The sequence below is a fragment of the Girardinichthys multiradiatus genome, chromosome 18 (assembly GCF_021462225.1).
Source record: "Girardinichthys multiradiatus isolate DD_20200921_A chromosome 18, DD_fGirMul_XY1, whole genome shotgun sequence".
Classification (NCBI taxonomy): Eukaryota; Metazoa; Chordata; class Actinopteri; order Cyprinodontiformes; family Goodeidae; genus Girardinichthys; species Girardinichthys multiradiatus.
Window position 1 is genome coordinate 14,456,720 of NC_061810.1, and position 19,060 is coordinate 14,475,779.

At 40.4% G+C, this 19,060-nt stretch overlaps 1 protein-coding gene across 1 annotated transcript; it reads left to right on the forward strand.

Annotated features, from left to right (window-relative positions):
- Window positions 1–927: 927 nt before the first annotated feature.
- On the forward strand, window positions 928–19,002 carry vwa7 (von Willebrand factor A domain containing 7). The gene is made up of 18 exons (XM_047391679.1): window positions 928–991; window positions 1,184–1,345; window positions 1,950–2,217; window positions 2,368–2,601; window positions 3,098–3,194; window positions 3,777–3,911; window positions 4,025–4,220; window positions 4,332–4,501; window positions 7,310–7,422; window positions 9,015–9,131; window positions 9,852–10,049; window positions 10,142–10,274; window positions 10,511–10,663; window positions 10,781–10,873; window positions 10,980–11,260; window positions 13,505–13,641; window positions 17,787–17,946; window positions 18,068–19,002. The coding sequence occupies exons 1-18, from the start codon at window positions 972–974 to the stop codon at window positions 18,626–18,628; spliced, it is 3,228 nt and encodes a 1,075-aa protein (XP_047247635.1). The 5' UTR covers window positions 928–971; the 3' UTR covers window positions 18,629–19,002.
- Window positions 19,003–19,060: the final 58 nt, after the last annotated feature.

Sequence of the window (19,060 nt, forward strand, 5' to 3'; positions counted from 1 at the left end):
CACTCTACAACAGTAATGGCATTAAATATCGAAGCAAAGACATATATAAAAAGCCTGATTGTCTCCTTTCCTGTATTTGTAGTTTGCCAAGTAAGGATCATGTCTGTTGTACTGATGAGGTTTGACAAATGTCCTCAAGAGATACAGTATATGCTTGAAATCTAAAGTAGTGAATTAAATTTAAAAGAAACACGCAAGTACACCAAGATCTGCAGAATCTGCCAAGAATGCCAAATCTTATGTCACTGACACACTGTTTTTTTTTAAACTAAAAGGGTATAATCTGCATTTTCTGTGCACAAACGTGCACACAGTAACATTCCTATAAGAATATATTTAATACAAACATTATGCATGAGCAAAGGTGTGTGAGAGAACACAGAGAACCAGTTACATTTGGATTTGATGGTTCCTGGTATTCTGTGTATATAGCAACCAACCCAGTTGTTGAATTGGTTTGAGTGCAAAGGCAGATACCAACGTATCAACAACAAAGCAAACTGTACATTCAGGAACTGGAAACCATCACTGCTAGCAGGTTTTCAGTAAAGTCTGTTGTTCAGCAGACCCCACAACCCCTTCCTCCACAACTTCTAGAACCCTTTTTTTGCATTTAATGTAAACAGATCCATGTGGTTCTCCTCCCCTTTCTTTTAATAAATCATCCCCTAAAATTCTCCTCTAAAGTGGTATCAACTGAAAAGAAAGAAAAAAAGTGAATTATTTTCTGATTTGCCCTAAATAACTTGACATCAGCTTTGTAAATCAATCAAAAGTCTTGATGAACAGGGAGAGAAGAAACATGTCTGCGATCTGAAGTTTTGACAACAAGTGTTTCACTTTTGGTGGGGGGGGGGCCCACCGGCTGAACACCCCGGCTGGTAATATATGCAACCCTATTGTACTGAATCAATGCACCATGGATTAATGGGGGCTAGGAGGAACGGAAGGCTGCAGTGGGGGGCTACTAAATGAGATCTTCTGCCTCATGGTAAGGAGCAGTAAGAAGCAAACTTAAGACCCAGCAGCACCAACTAGACTTTTATCCAAGGGCAACAAAGTGTTTTTACAGTTGAAATCTTGGTTTTTAAACCTTTGTTTTGTTTTTTTCCACCCCCAGACGCCAGCTGCAAACAAGAGCCCAAGGACAGACAAATGTGTGATTGTTTTTTTTGCTTCACAGGCAGATATGCAGTGACACCGTGCAAAAGGATCTTCTGCTTTACAGGCTGTGGTGTTCTTGTGTTCACCTGATTTGTTGTGGTTTTGTAACAAGACGTCTCTTCAGGATGGTTAGCTATCAGTGCAAAGCCAAATCTCTGCAAAACATCCTCCCTGAATTAAGGTAAGACAGTTTTGATTAAATGCTTTAAGTATGCATACTGATTGTATAGATAGTTTGCATTTAATTGACCTTATAGGACCGCAGTAAAAACATTAAAGAAGAGTGTGGCAGGTACAAATTTAGTTTATACTACGTTAAAATAATAAAAGCAAACTAAATGCAATAGCTTGAATAAAAGATTGGACCATTCATGCAAAATAAGAAAAAAACAAAAGCAACCCCATCCTAGTGTTTTATGCAGTCAAGAGAGCGTTTTGACACCTGCTGAATGCAAGCAAGTAGGGTGAGGCTGTTTATAGGCCTCATGCTTTCTTTCAGTGTCTCTGGGAAACACTGAAACAAAGCATGAGACTGTGAGAACCATCCCAGTATATTGTGTTTTTTCAAAAAAAAAAAAAAAGATGACAAAGAACAAAAGGAAAGTTGGTTAGGAAAAGGCTGAGAACTATCTGAGAAGAGGAATAAGGGGTGAAGACAGAAAAGGCACAAATCTAATTATCAAATATGGGTTTGATGTTTTCCTCTAGACTGCAGATCTAGTCCTTTTGTTTAAGAATGGTTAATTTGACAAAGCAACGGTCTGAATTTTAAGCTTTGCACATAGGATGAGACCTTCTTACCCACCGACTCATAACGTCACAAGAGGAACCTGGAGCAGAAGTCAGAGGCAGATGTTTTGGTCCCTCTTCGCGAGTATTCTGTTCCTGGCATCACCATGCAAGGGTTTTTTTCCCACCCTCTGGTCCAAAGTCTTGATTCTATCCTGGGACTCGTACACACACCAGTACATCACAGAACAGGCTATCTGCAACGTTACCCTGGAGGTCCTGAGGGACACCACAAAACAGGATGGTGTGCAGGGAGACAAAGAAGTGAGGTTATGTTTGATATCATCACTTAATATATTTTCTGTGTTTTCTGGATCATATTGGGCTTAAACAAGAACTTTCTGTGATATAAATGTATCAGCGTATGTATCAACATCATTTGAGACAGAATGACCAGATCTCATTCCCTCCCAGATCTGCCACGGCCTTGGCTTCTTGAGAGCTGTGAGAGACGTGGTGAACTCCAACGCAAACATGGACTCTAAGAGCTCTTTCAAGCATGACCCAGTCTACCACTTTGACTCAGAGCGAGTTGACAGCTCTATTGCGATGCTTCGGCAGATCTGGACTCAGATTGTTCTCTCGATAAGAGCCAAAGAGTATGAGAGCGCCCGTAACAGCTTGGGTCGGCTATTCCATTCCCTGCAGGTACAGACTTTGGATCTTTGACCTAAAAGCTGTTTTCTAATTAAACTGAGCTAATCCAGCATCCATGAAATACAGTGCCTTCCAAAACGTGTTTGTATACCTTGTCATGGTACAACTACGGACTTGAATGTATTTTATCAGGATCATATGTTGCAAAATGATTTAATAAATGGTTTAATAAAGTATTGACTCAGGGGCTCTCTTCAGATTTTTATTTGCAAAACAATTTGGCAGCCATGTATCATTTTCCTTCCTCTTGACAAATGTGGACTTTTTTTGTTGATCTTTTGCATAAAATCCCAACCAAATGCAATGAGGTTTGAGGTTGTACCGTGGCTAAATGTGATTGAGTTCAAGGGGTATGAATATGTGTGCAAAGCACTGTGTTTTCCTCATAGTTGGCATGCTTTTCGCTCTAGTTATTGGCAGTTTAGTCCCAATGTTGTGAAAAAGAAAGGTTTGCTTTTCTTATTGCTGAAACCTTTTTTTTTATCAGGATTTCTATAGCCATAGTAACTGGGTGGAGATGGGCCAAAGATCAGTTTACCTGCACCTTCTGCAGCCAGAGGAGCCAGCCGTTCCAGTAGCTAAAGGTAAATAAATTAGATCTTTGATATGATTAAAATGTAATAGACCTCATGTTACATGAGATAAATCTGTGCCTTCTATTAATGCTGATTAGAAATCATAATGTATCCTTTTATTTATTTTGTATCTTTTTGATGAATATTATGAAATAATGTATAAATTACTGTAGAAAAGTACACATGCTAATGTATTTTTAACGCATTTTCTAACTTTTTCTTGTGGATACGCATGGTGTACATGCAGGAAAGAGAACATGGAACATATATGACAAACATATGTGTTCTGACTCAGCTTCCAGTAACTAACTAATTGACATGTCAACAGTTATATTTGTAACTTGAACTTTCTCTTGGTGCATAACATGGTGTACTTTCATATTGGTGCTCACACTTCTGAGTACTATAGTATTTTACATTTTATGTCAAAAAAGTGTTCAATCACAACCAGATGTATTAAAACAGACATATGATCAATATTTTGGATTTATTAGGAATAACAATTTATCATTTGTGTTCAGTTAATTTACATATTAAACTTTAACAAAAAAAGTGTTTAATCTGACAATTTTGTTTTTTTTCTGTTGACAGAAGATACACCTACCTGTAAGGACTGCATCACTGCTACCTGCAGACACAATATCCTACTAACCCAAACAAACAGTCAGAACACCCCCAACCTGCTCACCACCGGATACACCAGCAGTTCCCCTTATAAGCCTAAAGGTAAAACTTCATGCATCTCCAGCTAAGTGGGTTCTGTCTTTGAATTCTGAGGTATTTATTAATTTTTCCTATTCAGCCTATGAACGTTAGCAGAACTTACCTTTCTCTTAAAGGCAAATGCAGCCATGGAGGGCTTTTAGACAATAGTCAGCATCTGAGTGCCAAAGGAGGGATCAACAAAGACACCACCTCGCCATTGTTCTCCCCTCACCATTACCTCCATGAGGAAGCTGCAGCTTTGGCTGCCAAAGCCACCCTGATGGCGCTGAGAGAGGTCAAAGACACTGTGGGCCCCAAGGCCTTTCTCAAGTAAGTTTTAAGTCCTTTTGTCCTTAGTAATCATCAATATCATGTTACAAAATCCTGATACAATTCTGTCAGTACTACTGTATAAATTTATGAAAAATCATCCTCTAACAGGCTCTTCAGTGTAAGGCAGGCCCCTGCATTGGTGTTTGTCATTGACACCACAGGCAGCATGTTTGAGGAGATCACCGCCGCTCGACTCAGGGCTCACTCCATCATCCAGCGCCGAGCCAACAGCGCCGAGCAGCCTGGCACCTTTCTACTTGTGCCCTTCCATGACCCAGGTGACCCTTTTCTCTTTTTTACACTTTTTTCCTAAGAAAAAAATGGAGATGAAACACTTTTGTACTTTATACTTTTATAAACTCCACTACTTCATGTTTCCCCCTGATTTAAATAGAAACTCTTAGCCACTCCTTAAAATGTGAGAAATAGAATGTGTTTCAAGTTCAGCCACATTTTCAGTTTAGGGTTATTTCCCTGAAATAACAGGTGATTTTACCAGTGGTGCAAATAGTACTGAGGTTGATGTACTCATACTCGTCATTTTCTGCTTCATCCGGGACCGGGTCGCCGGGGTATCAGACTTAGTAGAGACACCCAGACGTCTGTAGGTCTTGGCTAGAGGTGGCCAGCAGGACCACGTCATCTGCAAAAAGAAGAGACAAAATCCACTGGTCCCCAAACCAGACCCCCTCCGGCCCTTGGCTGCGCCTAGAAATCCTGTCCATAAAAGTTATGAACAGAACCGGTGACAAACAGCAGCCCTGCCAGAGTCCAACATGCACCGGGAACAGGTCCGACTTAGTGCCGGCAATGCGGACGTATCTCCTACTCCGCTTCTACAGAGACCAGATGGCCCCTAATAAAGGGCTCCCGACTCCGTACTCCTGGAGCACCCCCCACAGGGCACCACGAGGGACACAGTCGAATGCCTTCTCCAGGTCCACAAAAAACATGCGGACCGGTTTGGCAAATTCCCATGAACCCTAGAGTACCCTGCAGAGGGTGTAGAGCTGGTCCAGTGTTCCACGGCGGGACGAAAACCACACTGTTCCTCCTGAAGCCGAGGTTCGACTATTGGCCGGGCTCTCCTCTCCAATACCCAGGCTACGGGCAGCAGCATTGACAATAGTTGCGGAGAACATAGTCCACCTGGACTCTATGTCTCCAACCACCCCAGAATCTGGTCAAAGCTCTCCCGGAGATGCGAGTTGAATACATCCCTGGCCGAGGGCTCTGCCAGACGTTCCCAGCAGACCCTCACTATGCACTTGGGCCTGCCAAGTCTGTCCGGCTTTCTTCTCTTCCAGCGGATCCAACTCACCACCAGGTGGTGATCAATGGACAACTCAGTACTTCTCTTCACCCGGGTGTCTAAAACATTTGGCCGAAGGTGTCACTGTTGTTTCCCACGTGGGCACTGAAGTCCCTCAGCAGAATAATGGAGTCCCCAGGAGGGGCACTATGCAGAACCCACAACAGGGATGTCAAAAAGGTCGGGTACTCCGTACCACTGCTCACCTCGTAGACCAAAACGAGATTCAGAGACTTGTCCCCAACCCAAAGACGCAGGGATTCAACCCTCTCATCCACTTGGCTAAACCCCAACACGAGACAGCTAAGCTGGGGGGCAACAAGCAAACCCACCCCAGCTCACCACCTCTCCCCGCAGGCCGCTGCAGAGTAGAAGAGAGTCCAGCCTCTCTCGAGGAGATGGGTTCCAGAGCCCATGCTGTGCGTGGAGGCGAGCCCGACTATTTCTAATCGATATCTCTTGACCTCCCACACAAGCTCAGGCTCCTTCCCCCCCAGCGAGGTGACATTGCATGTCCCTCAAGCCAGCCTAAGCATCTGGAGATCAAGCCCCCGAGGTCTCCACCTTCGTTTGCTGCCTGATCCTCTTTGCACTGGTCCCTCATGGTTCCCCCTGCAGGTGGTGGGCCCACTGGGGGATAACCTCACATCTCTCATTCGAGCTTGGCCAGGCCGGGTTCCGCGAGGAGCAACCTAGTCACCAGGCGCTCTCCGACAAGTCCCGAACCCAGGCCTGGCTCCAGGGTGGGACCCCGGGTCCGCCGTACCGGGCGACGTCACGTGCCTCGATTGTGTGGTCCTCATGAAGGTGTCTTGAACCACTCTTTGTCTGACCTGTCACCCAGAGCCTATTTGCCATGGGAGACCCTACCAGGGGCATTTAAGGTTGATGTGTGTTTTAATAATATATGTTCGTTATGTGTGACTTCTGCTCTGACATGATGTTTTATAAATACGTCTCCAAAAATAAAGAAAAAAACGTTGATGTTTATCGAGATTTATTTTTATTCTATGCTGGACTCCAGAATTGTATGATACTATCTTTAGAATGTTTAACTTTTAATGATGAATAAAAAATTATAAAAATTGGGTACCAATTGTAAATGGAGAACTAAAAAATCGGAAATAACAAAAAATTTATAAAGTTTTATTTCTGATGACCCTATATCACTATGTTCCAGTTAAATCAAACTCTGAGAGAAATGTAAGGGGTGGATTGTCACTTGACTGGATTTTATTAGAAACGGTTTTTCCTTCTTCATTGAAAAGATAAAAAAGGCATCATCCACCACAGCTATATGGCCTTCTAAAGCTTTATATGTTGCAATAATCAACAGTTAACCTGTTATTTTTCAAGGAAAGAGTCCATTCAAGCAAGGAATTGTACAACAAATCATTTTGTTGTAAGAACAGTTTATCTTATTGGCTCAAGATATAAAGTTTGTTTCCTGGGATTTAGGATAACTGGCCTGTTATGTTTGCTGCTGATTCAAACTTAAAATGTCCCATCAGGGGACATATATCACTGATTAAAATGTTACTTTAAATATCCTTTCAAAGGGTTATGACAGAGATACGGAATGATAAACTATTCCTATTTATATTATATTGGGATAACACTTCTTTGAGAGACAAGCTGTGACGACAAACACAGAAACTAAACGATAACATAACAGAAATAACGTAACTGTTAAAGTGATTTTGTCCTTGGATCTCTCCTTACTAAAACATGTTCTTATTACTTTTCACACTATTTTATTTACTTTATCATACAGAATTTGGACCAGTTTATGAAGCTGATGATCCGAACCAGTTCATGCAGCACCTGGAGAGCCTGGTGGCTCTGGGTGGAGGAGATGAACCAGAGATGTGTCTTTCTGCTGTTCAGGTGAATTTAGAAGCTAAATAGTATTTTACTACTAGTAGTTTAATACTAGTATATTTTTTTTACTGAGTAAAAAAAAATCTACTTGCTCATGGTTGTAATATGTAAGCACTTTTGGTCAAAATTGTATTTATATAGAGAATGTAAATCCAAAATAAATGTAGTTTGTTCCAATATAACACAAAGGGTGAAGTTAGAATTGACTTATATTTACTATTTAATTGTAATATCTGTTTCCAGTCGTCAGTCTTTCATGTCTCTTCAAAGGCTTTTTAGCCATTCTTCCTCTTCTTCTGGATCAGAGATTCCCATACATCATTCCAGAATTGGTCCTCTGTGGCACCGACAGTGAAGTTAAGATTCAGTCACACTGTTGATCTTGCCATGTATGTTGGCACATCTAAAAACACTTCTAACATTGGTCCAGACAAGATTTTGAAACTGTTGCTGTTTAATTATTCTCTAGTTTTGCTCTGATAACTTGTGCAGGTGCAGTTGCAGATTATAGTAAAATGAGTTTATTATTATTTCTTTTTTGATAGCCAACTCTATATCTTTTTGACCTCTTTTTTTCTGAACTGTTTTCAACTATAACAGAACCTCAGACCTTAATACTCAGACATAATATTTTAATTTTTGTTTTAAAAGTCCAACAGCACATATTTTTTACCAAACAAAACACAATATAAATAATTTCCAGGTGTTTGACAATGTAAAATGCTTCCATTAACGTACTTTATTTAACTAAAGGGACTGAAGTTTTGAAAGTCTTTGATCGCAAAAAATGTATATAGTCATGAGCAATTGCTCCAAAATCAATGACTGCAATCAGCAGGCCTTCCTAACATAGGTAACTAATTAGTATTACATGATCAGCCGTAATTGTATTTTAGTTTGGCTTTGTTAATGGACTGAATTGATATGAACTGAATTGTCCCAAACAGACTTTGGACTGGATCGGATCACATATGACTGCATTTGAATTTGATCTGTTTGAAAAATGTCATGAGATGATATCTGTCGTAATTTGATGTTATATAAACAAATTGAATTGAACTGAATTCTTCATGCACTGCAGAATCCACCACCAGCTCTGGGCTTTCCAACACTGATCTGGTGGAAGCCATGAGTCCCTTTCCTTCGTTATGTGCATTCCTTATTGTTACAGTTTCAGTTTATAATTTTCAATTACTGAGCTGACAAAGGCAATGAAAATAGTGATTTTATTTAGGGCAACATGTTGACTGCTGACAAAGGTTTTATCTAACATTAATTTGCATCTTCAATGTTTTTTATTTTATTTTTTCTTTGTGCTAAATAACGCATGAGCCATGCTATCATGCTGTAATGACCTTCTGTAAAATATGGAAATAGAGTTGTAGTTCTCTTTTTCATCCAAATGATGGAGGTGTTTGCTGGTGTCATTTGATTTGTGGACCTGGCCAGATTATCCAATCCTGCCTATGTTCCCATTCAGTATTCTTTTGCCAGAGGTTGTCAAGAAGAAGTGACTGTTTCACTAACTTTCTGCACAAAATTAATGTGCCACAATCTCTGTACATGCAGCTGCTAACTGTCTCTGTATGTGTTCTCAGCTGGCCCTTACTCACAGCCCACCTCTGTCTGAAATCTTTGTGTTCACTGATGCTTCCCCAAAAGATGCTTATCTGTTTGATGCAGTGAAGGCGCTCGCTCTTGAGAAAAGGAGCAAGGTAGGTAAAATTTTTAAGAAACTGATGAAGCTGCAAGGTCTTCAAATGGCGGTTTTTTAAAGTCTTCACAGCAGGGGTTATTGAGGGGACAGAATTCAAAAGATAACAAAGATGATTTAAATAAAAAGGAAATTACATACATTAAATAAGTAAATATTTGAATGATTTTTAAAATGCATAATTAAATGGTGAAGTTGAATTGATTGTATGTTAAAAGCTTGTATAATTGTTTTAGTGTTCATTTAACTATTTAATAGTGCTGTTAGTCAAAGTCAGTCAGCAGCACTAATGCTTCTGTAGACAAGATGATTGGTTTACAGTTAAATGGCTGTCCTGGGTAACCAATCAAATGTTAGGACCAATAGGATGTGCGGTTGTGACAGTTTTATTATTGCATAATGGAATAATAAAATGGATGTAGGACGTAAAAAATAAAATACCAAAATCAATACTGAAATGATGAACAAATTAAAGTTTATTCAATGTTTTAGACATTTAATAATTTGTGCATTTAAAATATAAATATTATTTGAAATATTGGCCCGTTTTAGTTAATTTATTTATTGCAGTTTTATTTAAACGATCACATATAAATGTCTATGGGCTAGATTTTCTTTTTGTATTTGCTTGTTGTGTAGGCCCTGCACCACAAAGCTGAAAGAACAAGCAGACAGCTACAGGAGGTTTTTGTATTCACCTCAGTGGCTGCTCTTTCTGCAGATAACATTTCTCCTCACTGAAGACCAGACACAGAGGAGTTGGAGGAGAAAGAGGAGCAGTAAGAAACCTCTGTCGCCCAATCGTTTCTCTCTCTACTCCTCCCTGTCTGTCCTGTCAGGAGGAATGGCTGTGTTCACCACCAACTCTGACATTCACAAGGTCTCCACCATAGTAGAGGACAACACTTCTGTTGACAAGGTGAAGAATAACTCCGTCATTTTTTTTCACATATTTACAGTTTTAGCTACAAACCAAAGCAGCATACCAAACCACTCTTTGTTTCTCCTCAGGTAACCCTCTTCCATGTAAAAAGTGATCCAGAGTTAATGTCTGCGCATTCCTTCAGAGTTGACAGCTCAGTAAAAAATGTCATCCTACACATCACGGGTACCATGACTGAGTGCATTCTCACCAGTCCGTCAGGTATTATATGCACACTTTCCTAAATGTTTCATCTAATGCTAAGTCAGGAGAACGTATATTATCTATTATCTGAACATGGAATTGACGTTCTAGGAGCATCAGTATTTTTTCCTTCCTCTACTGTGTTAAAAGAACACTCGCTCATTTGCTCCAAGTATATGTAGACTCTTAGTCTACCAATACATGCTCTCTTCTTAGAATTCCTTGTAACCTGTTAATGTCCTCCCAATTATCAGACCAAAGCCAGTCTATACTGAGGGAGCGTGGCCATCTAGCAGAGTTGCAGCAATTTCAGGGCTTGTATCGTGTCAAACTCTTGCCTCCTGTTCAGGCTGGTCAATGGAATCTGCAAGCCAAGAGTGACGATCACCTAACCTTTAGTGTTATAGGTAAAAAGAAAATTTTAATTAAAAAAAAAATATATATATATATATATATATATATATCTTGAATAAGAAGTAAAAGATCAGTCCAAAAAATCTTTGTTTCTTTATCTGTACCACCAGGTGACAGCAGTGTAGACTTCCTGTATTACTTCGCCACAGTGACTAATGAGACACACCCAGGTCTGGCCAGAGTGGAGGGTAGTCCTGTGGCAGGTGAAGCACTGATTATTTATTGGGTTGTTTTATGTAACAGTGACATTCAAAAAATTTGCAACTTTAATCTGCAGTTAACGTAAAAAAAAAAACTATTCTTTTACAGGTGCCCCAGCCTTTCTGGTGCTCGCTGTTACAGGCCAAGTCACAGCACAGGAGGGGTCATTTCACGTGACACTGCTTGGAGCTGAAGGAGAGAGTCTTCAGCAGGTGAAGCTCAATCACTCTTCCTCTTCTCCCTCCCATGGCTCGGAGGAGCTAGTGGGCTTTGTGGACTACGTCCCCATGGTTCCCTTCAGTGTTCGACTTACAGGCCTGGACAGCAGAGGGAACACACTGGAGAGGGTTTCCACGGAGAAGATTCAGCCCACTCGTGTTCAGATTGAGGTTTTTCTGATTTTTTCTTTTTGTGAATAGAGCACTGGTTTACAAATCAAGCAGTGTTTAAAAGTATTTTTAATTAATATAGTTTAGTCCCCTTTCACCAGTCTGTAAATTGTAACGTTGATGCTAGTCTCAATCTAAGGTAGAGCTGATGTCAAACAAATGCTCAGAATATTCCTTTCTGTGTGTTCAAAAACTGTATGTTTAAAAGTGAGTCTTAATGAATATGAGTTCCAGTTTATAATAATCCAGTTTTTTTTGACCAGTCACAATATTTTGATTTTGAATGCAAGATGATCAAAACTTGTCCAGATTCCTCAAAAAAACATTAAAATAACCCTTAAAATTGGCACAGAATAAACCATCTTTGGTGACAATATCCATCCATGATGTACAGGGGGACCATCCATTCCCCAATAACTGGACTGCAAATAACCAACAAAAACTTGTTGTGGTGAAACTGATGGAGAACATTTTTCTTACATGTCCCATCCCCTGACAGAATGGCTCCCTTGGTGGTGGGCCAAATGTCATGTAAAAAAGCCACCACTGAGACAGGAGGCGCGAATAGCGACAAAAGGCAGCATTATATTAAACTCTTGGTAAGAGGGAAGAAGACAAACTGGATTAACATTAAAAAATGTGACTCAGCTCCTAACTACAGTGTAGTGACAGTAAAAAGTATTTGGCCTCTCACATATTTCTTCTATTTTTGTTTTTTTCTGAGGTTTCTGTCTCTCAGATTATCAAACATATTTTAATATCAGACAAAGAACCCAAGCAAATACAGAAATGAGTTCCCAAATGATAATTTCATTTGTTATGAAAAAAGAAAAAAACTTGTCTTGCCAAACAAAAGTTAAATTCTGAATAAACTGTGTTTAACCACATTTTTTGGTAAGGTCTGATTCCTGCCAGATCAGAGGAATCAAGGAATCACTTTGATAGAACCTGTTTGGCGTAATGAGGTAGGCAAGAAGATCCCAAACATCAACAGATTGTGCCTTTATCAACAAATTCAAGAAAATGTGAGAAACAAAGTCGTTAATATCTATCGGTCTGAAAAGGGTTTTAACCCCCTTTGTAAGGCCTTTGGAGAAAACTTTCATCAGTGGTGAACCTTCTCAGGAACACCCAATCTACCAAAATCCCTGCAAGAGCTCATCAGCAACTGGAAAGAGACTGGGCAAAAATGGCATCCATGAGAGAGTTCGAAGGTCAAAACCACTGCTGACCAAAAAGAACCCAAAGACCTGTCTCAGATTTGCCAAAATCTTGATGATCCCTGAGATTTTTGGGAAAGTCTTCTTTGAATAACGCCACATTTCAGAAAAAGAAAGTCACACAGACAAACACAGTGGTGGTAGTCTGATGGTGAGGGTCTACGTTGCTACTTCAAAACCTGCATGGTTTGCCATAACTATTGAAATTTTGAATTGTGTACTCCAGCAGACAATCTTTAAGGAGAATGCTCGGCCATCGGTTTATGACTTTAAACTTATGCAGTAAGACAATGAACCAAAGCAAACCAGCAGATCACCTTTGAATGTCTCAAAATAAAAACAAAATGAATGTTTTGGAGTGACCTGGTCAAAGTCTGAACTTTCATCTAATGGAGAAGCTGAGGCATTATCTTAAACAGGCCATTCATGCTTGGAAAACCTCTAAGATCCTTTAATCAAAAGAAAAGTGGACCAAAATTATTTCAAAGAAGTTTAAAGGACTGATTGCCAGTTCATCACAAATGCTTAATTAAAACCTGTTGCCACCAAGGGTTACACAACCAGAAATTAGATTTTGGGGGGCAATTACCTTTTCACATAAAGCTTAGTTTCTTTGGATAGATTTTCTTCCCTTAATAAATGAAATAAAAATTTTCAAACTGTAATTTGTATTTACTCAAATTATCTTTTTATGTGATTGATGTTTTGAAACATTTAAGTATGAAAAAAGTAAAAACAGAAGGCATCTGTAAGGGGGTATACAGTATAAGATTAATGAAACTAAGATAAAGCCAAAAGTACAAAAAGACTGAAACACCAGAGAAAGGTAATCTTGTGACTGAATAAAAGCTTCATATGCAGCTTTAGGTACTATGAGAATAGGACGTTTACATAGTCTTTCCACAGCAATGCAAACAGATAATTTGTAATTTAGCTTCCTACTGATTTTTTTATTTTTTATTTTACCCATATTTACATAGTTTTAAAAGTCCATTTAACAGTTTGTGCATCTTCATCTCCTCAGATGGTGTTGACCCCCCACCTCGTACCAGGCCACCGTACAGTGGTGGACTTTGACATCTTTAACCACGGCCCTGCTCGACTCTTTAATCTAACTGCTGATGATGACTGTGGTTATCTTCTGATGAGGGGGCCACTAGGGTAAGCAGACAGAAAATCTACAAAGAAAAAACTGGAGATTTACTACATCATTGCATAAGGATGAAGATTTTTTTAAATATTTTAAAGAAGAGTTGACTTCATATTTGGAGTTTAATTACCTCCCGGGGACATCAACATCTGTTCTCTGGGAGGCAGGGAAAGCAGTGATGAGAGGTAAAATAATCTCATTCTCATCACATAACAAGAAAAAAGAAAACAAACATATTCAGGAATTAGAAGAAACCATTAAATTGTTAGAAGCTTCCCAGGAAGAGGAAATGCTGGGAAAACTACGTAAAGCAAAACTAGAATTAACATTACTGACAAAAAAAAAAAACAGAACAATTCTTAGTACAACTAGCTAACCAGCTAAAAATAAATAAAGAAAAAACTATATTTGCTGTTAAAGACTCGACAGGGAATACAGTTTATGATCCTGAAAGCATAAACAGCACTTTCAGATATTTCTACCAAGATTTATACTCACCACAGATAGACCCATCAGATAATGACATTGATCAATTTCTGGATAAAGTAACACTTCCTAAATTATCAGATAGTGAAGCGATAGCCCTGGATGTACCACTTACATCAGCTGAAATCCAGAAAGCCCTCAAAAGCATGCCCAACTAAAAGGCTCCAGGCCCAGATGGATTCCTAACAAGTTCTACAAAGAATTATGGAATATTTTGGCTCCAATATTCCAAAGAATGTTGCAGGAAACTGAAGAAAATGGCAAACTTCCACCAAATATAAATTCTGCCAACATCACTCTCCCGTTAAAACCAGGAAAAAACCCAGTACTTCCTACTAGCTACCGTCCCATATCCCTTATTAACATTGATCTCAAAATAAAATAAAAACGCCCTTGAAAAAAAGACCAGAAAAAGTAGCTCCTCTCATAATACATCCTGACCAAACTGGTTTTATGAAAGGGAGGCATTCATCCACACATTCATGCAGATTACTTAATTTACTTAATTTATTTAATTGACTACAGTAAAAAATATTAAGACTGATATATTATCTCCAGATGAGGAAAAATAATTTGATAGAGTTAACTGGAAATTCCTGTTTGCAACCTTGAGTTAATTTGGTTTTGGAAACTCTTTCATAAACATTATACAGTTCTCCAATAGCATATATCATGACAAATAACTAAACATCTTCCAGCTTCTGTCTTCCGAGGGGCACCAGACAGGGATGCCCACTTTCCCCCTCGTTATTTGTTATTTTTATTGAACCACTAGCAGCAGCAATCAGGCAAATATTAAAGATATTAAAGGCATAAAATGCATGAATATTGAATATCAGTCTTTTTGCGGATGATGAATTACTTTTTCTCCAGTATTCACAAACCTCTCTCTCTCTCAAGTAAATGGACTGAATAACTCTTTCTCAGGGGTTTCAGATTATTCTATAAATTGGTTAAAATCTACAGTTGTTCCAATTAAATGTTCTTTCCACAATTTCCTTAGTATACAACTGTGGGCAGGGAATATTACATATTTGGGTATTAATGTTTGTCCTGAATTGGCAGATTTAACTAAATTAAACCACATCCTGCTTTTAAAAAAAAGCGGAAGATGATCTCACAAGATGGAAATCTCTACCTATATCATTCATGGGCAGGGTTGCCCCTAATAAAAATGATGGTCTTGCCAAAAATCAATTACTTATTCCCAAAGATCTTAAATAAACCATCATGTGAGTGGTTTAGATATATATATATATATATATACAAGACATTGTCTAAAATAGATGAATCAATATATCTTCCCATTACAAAATGGGAGGTGGATTTATCAGTCAACTTTGACCAAACATTAGTCTCAGATATGTTTTAGAACTTTTAAAATGACTAGTAACCCCAGTTTACAATTAATACTATATAAAATCCTTCATAGAGTACACATACAGGTCAACGGATGTTCAGAATGGGTTTTGCAACGTCTAATACTTGCTTACAGTGCACAGGCAATATAGTACTGGATATGTGAAGACTTATCAAAGTGTCTGAAATATAATATTTCACCTTCCCCCTCAGTTTGCTTGTTGGGCATCTTGATGATATCACCATGGAGACCAATTCAACTTACATGGTTTTCACTGCCTTATGTATCGCTAAGAAAACTATCCTCATGAATTGGAAAAATAAAAATGTTCTTAGTATTTACCAGTAGTTTTGTTAGATTACATAAGTCTGGAGCACATCAGATCAATTTCTCTGGGCTCCTTTATCAGCTAGTATGGTTGGGGGACCTTTATGTACGTACGTGTATGTACGAACTTGGCAATAAAGCTGATTCTGATTCTGATTCTTTGGCTTCATCCTGTGGGGCATTGTTGCAGATCCGGGAGGGTGTCTGGCTTTAGGGTGTCCGGGGTATCCCTGACTGCCAGACTGCGGTCACGGTCTTGTACCTGCACTGGGGCATCTGGCAGGTTGTGCTTTGCCTGGGGCGGTTATTCAGCCCAGGCCGGTTGCCCGGCTGGTGCATGTTTCTTTCTCATGGATGGGCATGCTGGGGCTGCTGGCCTTGGCCTGGCTGTCATCTGTGAGCTTGAGGATGGCATGGGGCTGCAGTGTTTCGGGGGGGGGGGGGGGGGGGGGCGCTTTTTGGATGTGTGGTCACAGGCATATTGATCAGCTGACCGGTGAAGCTAAGCTGGTTGGTGTTTCTCCCTGGGCTGTTTTTGCAATGGCGGTGATGTGGTATGTTTGTGTGGTTGCGGGGGCATGGTGGGGACTGCTGGTTGTCGGTAGTCATTCGGGTTCGGGCGGTGCCGGCACTAGTCTGGCCTGGTCTGGTGCTGGGGTGGTCTGCCTGTCTCCACTCCAGAAGGAAGAGGATGACCTCCTGGGTCTGGGGGCTGGTTGCCCCTCTGGGGTATTGGTACCTGGACCTGGGAATATAAAGTATGTATAGGGAGTGTGAGTGAGTGTACGACGTCCATTGTTCTGTGTCTTTTCGTTGGGCGTGTGAGTGTTTTTATGTGTAGGCATAAGGGTGGTAATGTGTGACTGTGAATGTTTGCGCATGTTTTTGTGTCTGGCTGGGTCTTTGGCAACTCTCTCTCCTGGATCAGCTTAGGCCACCCATCAAATGTGGGCACTATTTCCTCCCACACTCCCTGCCGGTGGATGGTGTCTCTGCCTGCTGTTGTATTGGTGGTTCTAGGTGTCCGGGGCTGGGTGCTTTGGTGTGTGCGAGCTCACTCCCTGCTGCTTGCCAGGACCTGGGCCCCCAGGCTCTGTCAGGCCTCTGCTGGGGGGTAATGTGCCCCGGGGTCTCAAGTCTCTGGGTCCATGGCTGGATCTGCTGTGGCGTAGACGGCTGCCAGCGGTGCCTGTAGGCTCATCGCTGCAACTACCTGGGGCTTCTGCACCGTGGCTGCTTGGTGGTTCCCCTAGGGAAGCTATGGTCCTCTTGGGGTTCCCAAACTCTGGGGGGCCTTTGGCTGTCTGTGGCTCTGATCTCCTCCATGTCTGTCTTGGGTCCAGGGCGCAGGTCTGTGGCTCCTCATGCTCGCTATTGCATATTTTTATTGAGAAACCTTATATACAGAAGCACACTCACACTTACACCCACAGGTGTTTGGATTCAGGTGTTAACAGATACACAGATGTTCTATATTGAGTCGCAGTTATTACCAAATACATCTTACATTCATTAGTTCTATGCATTTTTTGGTAACATTGCTGTTGTTATATATGTTTCTGGAGGTGTAAAAGCAGTCTTCAGTCTTCTAGTTTCTTGTATTCTCTTTATCCTTCGTTCTCTCCTCTATTCTTTTCTCCTTCCCTCCCTTTTTCCTTTTTGCCCGACCTCTCTTCCTTGCTTCTTTTTTTTTCCCTTTTCGTTTCCGTCTCTGTGTCCATTGCAGTTGAAATAATCCCAAAGCAGTTTTTCAAGCGCAGCAATATAACCATAGCTGTAATACTCCACTTGTGAAAGTAATCTATTGGGCTTCTTCTTGGTACTCAGACAACAATTCTGAGTGCTACTCTGCCAGACAGGACACATGAAAAAAAGGAGGCAGAACAGAAATAAATATTTTGCTGGGAGGAGAGCAATCCTTTAATTGTTTTGTTTAATTGTGGCACTCATGTTAATGCAAATTGCCCTTTTTTTGTTGCCCAGGTTGTTTGTTGAAGAACAAGGCTCTTTCCGTGGCCAGGTATCCCTCCTCACTCCTGCTACAGCTCATACTGGAGCGACTGTGACACTCACACTCACAGTGAACGCTCTTGACTCACTGGAATCAAACTATGCAGTCACATTCTTAACTGTGGTCCCCCTGGTGAGCAATAGGGATTGTTTAATGAGAAATTGTCTTATTATGAAAGATGTAATTCATTCCTATTTAAAAAACCTTTGTACAAATTTCTCCCAGAATAATTATTTTCATTGCTTTCTGACAGGATACTGACAGGTCTCCACCTTCCTGCTCTGCTGCACGGGTCCAGTCTGACTGTCCTGCAGACTGCAGCAAGTCCAACTGGAGAGTGTTTCTGGTTGTGTCAGATGATGTCCACTCTGGCCTCGCTGCCCTTCAGATACAGAAAGGTGACGGTATTTTGACGATTTTCCACAACCCGCCACCTACAGAGGAGAACATTGGAGAGACCCTGCCTATCTTTGAGCATCAACACCTACACAAGAACAAAACAACCAGCAGAGACCATCAGCATCACCACCACTACAGAGCCAGATTACAGACAGGAGACCCCCCACTGAATGTGTCCGAGTGGGCACTGGGTTCATCGCAGCCACTGTGGGTCATGTACATGTCCAGCTGCTGCTCAGCTCAGGCAGAAATACTAGTGTGGGACAAAGCTGGAAACATGAAGCGTTGCATCCTAACATCTGGCCAGCACAGGGTGCAAAGTGACGTGACCCCAGAAACCAGTGGGACTTGTAGGGCGTCACTTAAAGGTGTAATTGTACTGCTAGTGGGCCTGCTGTGGTCTACACTGATGTAGATTTATTTAATTACAAATGTTTTGCTGGTCAAAATGATCCTCATACAACCTGTTTGAGGAAGTCTACTTAATGTATATAAATGCTGGTACTGCTTCAAAATTAAGCAAGTACTCATAAAATGCACTAAAACACCAAATAATATTTCACCGAAAGAGTTGAAAAATTAAAAACAAACAAAGAAATGGTAAAAGTCATTTATGGTCAATTGTAAGGTAGCACTGAAATGTTCACAGCAGGCAAATGAAAAACTATGAACAAATAATTATAGCATCATCAACATTTATTGGCACCCCCGGTAAAGATGTGTAAAAAACCTCCAGATATTGCAGCTGCATAATTTTGATGAATAAAACAGAAAGATTCTCCAATGAAATGTTTTTTTGTGATTCACTTTTTTCCGTCTTTCATGTCATTCTATAGACTTAAAAACT